Source organism: Manacus vitellinus, unplaced genomic scaffold (genome assembly GCF_001715985.3).
Source record: "Manacus vitellinus isolate BGI_N305 unplaced genomic scaffold, ASM171598v3 scaffold_9_pilon, whole genome shotgun sequence".
Lineage (NCBI taxonomy): Eukaryota > Metazoa > Chordata > Aves > Passeriformes > Pipridae > Manacus > Manacus vitellinus.
In genome coordinates this window covers 1,064,907-1,069,410 of record NW_021940917.1, presented here as the reverse complement: position 1 = coordinate 1,069,410, position 4,504 = coordinate 1,064,907, and the positions used below count along the sequence as shown (strand labels likewise).

General features: G+C 36.3%; 1 protein-coding gene across 1 annotated transcript in view; it reads left to right on the top strand.

Annotated features, from left to right (window-relative positions):
- OSTF1 (osteoclast stimulating factor 1) overlaps positions 1-1,907 on the top strand; it is a gene marked incomplete at its 5' end in the record, with an annotated part of 21,928 nt that extends 20,021 nt beyond the window's left edge. The window contains one exon of the mRNA XM_018085837.1: positions 878-1,907. Coding sequence (XP_017941326.1) covers positions 878-936 — 59 coding nt within the window. The remainder of the gene's footprint in view (positions 1-877) is intronic.
- Positions 1,908-4,504: the final 2,597 nt, after the last annotated feature.

The following is a 4,504-nucleotide window of genomic DNA, read 5'->3' as shown; positions in this document are numbered from 1 at the left end:
TTTTTTTTTTCAGTTAGATTTCTTTTCTCAAAACAATTAAGCAAGTCAGTTTTAAAGTTATCTTAGATTTCTGGAATAAGAAAGAGTAACACAGTTATCAATTCTGTGAATTATGTCAGGCTACACCTGGTTTTTTTAATACTTTAAGATGTTATTGCAAAACTACAACTAACTAGGATCTCGTGATGTACAATGTTATATATGTTATCTGTAATCCATATTCCTACTCCTATATATTTGAAAATCTGTAGGAAAATAATCATCTATCCCAAAAAACCCATGCTATTTATCTTGGTACAGTCTCAAAGATAGGTGTAGTTCTCCAGGTACTGCTGCACATCTGGTAAATATACTTTAATATTCCGATTTCCTGCTTACTATCCTTCAAAGACAAAGGCTCGTAAGTGTATCTAACAAATAACTAGTCAGGAAAAAATATAGATGAGAAAGGGGGGATGGGAAAAATAAATGGAATGTGTTTGATTTTAGGCAGAGAATGGCAGCCAGCTAGGCACTATCCCCACTTTATGAGAATAAAATCATGGAGGCTCTTCTACCAGCTCAGTGATCCTATCCTTTGTGATTTAAAAGTAATATATGCAGAATATAGGATTAAAGAGTTCAAACTCTGGCGTACAGGTTCAAAGGAGCCAGAACATGGCTCTTGAAGGTCACAGACTAAATCTCCTAGGTAGGAGGTGTGATTACTGGTATAGCCCTTCATTTGAGATCCAGATCTACGGCCCCATCTGTGTAGCCCTAACATCTCTAAATGATAGAGGAATCAGATTTGTTTGGTCCTGGTTTGCAAGCATTGCAAATGTGAGTAATTTTCTGATTTTATCCCAGATTAAGAGAGAGTTTTCTTTCTTTCCAGATACAGTCCGAACACTGAGTAATGCAGAGGAATACCTTGATGATGAAGACTCTGATTAACTTTTTTCATTCAGCATAAAGAACTATAACTTGCGTTGCCTATGTCAGTCTCAAAACATATCTTTGCAACTGTAAAAATATCTTATTTTGAGTATTGCAGTCTTCCAGTATAGCATATAAATGAGTGGGTGAAATCATGCTTTCCAAAGGAATAATCTTTCCCTAGGCCAGAAGATGTCATATTTTGAATCAGAGTTCCTTTGGAAGTATCTCACAGAGGAAGTGTGGTGTACCATTACTATTGAATGGGTGGAAGACCATATTCTAAACTCACATGTTTCATCTCAGGCCTTCCCAGCAAGTGCCTTGCATCTCTGGAACGCGTTTCTCAAACTGAAAGGTCCTTCTGGGACAGCAAGACACCATTGCTAACATTTTCCAAAATCTCCCTGGGCATAGTTTCCTTTGTGCAGCTAATACTGACAGAGTCAGTACTGGCTGACAGGCATGAATGGGCATTCTGCTATAGAGAGGGACCATTATTTGCCCACGTGGAGCCAGCATGACAAAGTTTGATTTTTATTTTTGGTAAAATTTTTTCCCTTCCTTCCTCTACCCCTCTGAGTAAAGTGCAAAATGACCTAGGATGATCTGCCCCAGGATACTTTGTCTTCTCTATTGCTATGGGCCCAATCCCTGAAATGTTAACTCAGGTGAAATGCTTGCTTAAGTCAGGTTTGCTTGAGAAATATACTTAATTCTGAATTTGGTGGCTTGGTTATTTTGCTTTTTGAAGTGCATTATGCTGAAACTATTTGTAGTGAAAAGAAGACAGAATATTTTTCTATTTATCCTGCCTAAAATTTTTAGTACCAATCTCTTTCTTTTACTTTGTAAAAGTGCTCTTGTATTTTGTCCTAAATTACCTCAAAGTTGAAGAGTGTTTGAAGGAATGAGGGAAGATGTATATCAAATATACCACAGGTATTTAGAAGAGATACCTTAAGCTGAATAAACATTTTTAAAATGCATTGCTTCTTCCTGTGAATTAAAGAGAACTAAAAAATTATTGAGCCACTTTCAAGCTTCCCTGCAGAGTTAAAAAACAGTACTTTCTTTAGATTGCTCAAATAGCTGCAGCCAAATATTGTACCTTACTGAAGGGTACTTTCTTACTGTGATGGTAAGAAAATGTTACAAGTATTTGAGATACAATATTCAATTTTTGTTGCTAGCTTCTCTAGTAGAGACTTCTAACAAATTCATTCCAACACAGTAATCTGGCATACCAAAACAAAACCAAAAAAAAAAGAAAAAAAAAAAAACACCAAAAAACTCTTGCAAAAGATTGGGGATAAGTGAAAAGCTCTTGTGAAAGACTGGAGATAAATGAAAAGCTCTTGAGAAAGTCTGGGGATAAACAAAGCTCTTGAGAAAGTCTGGGGATAAACAAAGCTCTTGAGAAAGTCTGGGGATAAATGAAAATCACACTAAGTATTTTAGAGATTAAAAGAAGTGTAGAGCACTCTTAATTTCCCACTTTTAAAAATACATTCAACCAGATTTTTTATTTTTATTAGATACAGGTAACGCTTGCTAAGCACTTATCAAAGAAGGCAGTGCTTGATTGACCAGAACTGTGTAAGATGGAGGCATTGCATAAATAGTCATCTGCACATATAATTGAAAACTGTTTAAATGTTAAAACTGTAGAACAAATGGTTTAGCCCTATGGAATACTGTGGCTACATGAACAGTGATGTTTTATTTTGTATGAGCTTGAATATCCTAGAGGGGAAGAAATAAAAACCAAAGCCACCAGTTTTTTCTCTCTAGCTTTCATTAGGACAATTGTTGAACATAACTCTTAATAGACAGAGACTGTTCTGCTTCATATTTAATCAGCCAGCTATTCTGCTAGCTCAGCTTTTTACCATAGTGAAGCTACATGTTATGATGCATGCTGTTGATTAAAATGATACAATTTCAAAGTGCAAGTTTAAAAGTTCTTGCCTCCTGTAATGAGAGGCAAGAAGGTTCTTGAGTCTTTTTCCTGCATAAATGAAGCTCTCAAGATTAAAATTCTTCAGTGTCACAGGATGTGGAGAGAATGGCTCTTCCCAAGTCATTGTATTCTCTATTGAGTTTTGGAGGCAGAGTTTGTATTCATAAATAACTCTTAATGTAATGTCTTCTGCTGCCATGGGTTCAACATCCTACAAGGAAAACATTATGCTCATGTCTCTGGAATTAACAGCTGCCAGAAGACCCTGTGTTCTGCAGATGCAGCAAAAGAAGAATGGTGACAGAAGCACAAGCTGAGCCCAGAGATTGCATCTGAAGTTCTTACCACTGAAAGAAGCACATTTACATTGCAAGGCAGCTAGCAAGTGGTGTAATTTGTTTCCAAGACCAAAATTATCGCTTTTGTTTTTTATCCACAACTTTGTTTTCCTTCATGAGACTTTCTGCTTATCTTGTGAAATACAGATCACTGTGAAAGTTTTCAGGCAATAAATTACTTTTTGCCTAACTCCAGCAGTTTAAGTTTTGATGTAAAAAACAAAACACAACCCAAACTGAATGTCCTACAAGCTAGAAGGAGTTACAGCTGGAGTAAGCTGATACAATTTCTTACCAGTCTTACTGGTTATGCAAACCTACTTACTCCCTCTACTTTTCTTCAATCTATGTGCCACTGCAGGCTCATGGATAAATTTAAGACTTTTTTCAAGGGCACCTGCATTCGGTGTTGTAACAATAAGAAAAGTAATTTTTTTTAGGAGCAGCAAAGTGAAAGTTTTCAAGCGCACGGTGTCTTCTAACTGAACGTTGAAGGATATTCTGTCTTGTGTACTTCTGCTTGAAATAACGTGTGCCTTTCTATTGAAAATAGCTATGGTCCACGTAGAAATTATGTGCTGTTAGGGGATACTTGAATTGATTGGAAGCTTTTTCAAACTGAACTGGTAAATCTTCTGTTGGCTTAATCAAAAAGTCAAGTGTTTAATCCCTTTTTTCTAGGAGAAAAAATGGGATATTTTTTGAATTGTCTTAGACTCTGGATAATTTTCAAGTTAGTATGCTGTTTTACTAAGACAAACCCCACTTTACTGAATTCCACTCTTACATATGCCATCACCTGAAATTTAATTTGCTTAAAACAATTAAGGTCACACAAAAGGATTAAACTGAGTGGCCCGTTTCTAACAAAGTCTCCACCTTAGAACTCTTAAGTCCTAATTTCTGGCAACAGTGTCATGTTTCTTGTTTGAGTTTTATGTCAAAGACTGAAGATTGGCGAAAGCCTGACCATGTGATCATTTCAGTTGTATATAGTCAGGTGTTCAAGCATGCAGCATACATCACAGAATTAAAAATTTGTTTTCAGCCATTGCCACCTCCCAGTGAAACCTTTGAAATGTACCACTGAGCCCATTACATAACAAGTAATGGGCCATCAGTCTGCTTCATGAGTCTATCACTTCTCCTCTGTCCAGTGGGAGATTTTTCTTTCAGATACGGATTATTTGGAATATGTGCTGTTTCTTATAATGAAAATCCATATTCCTTCTTTCTCTTCTGTCCAAGACTGACTCCTAACTTTAAGGAACTTTAGTGAGAGTTA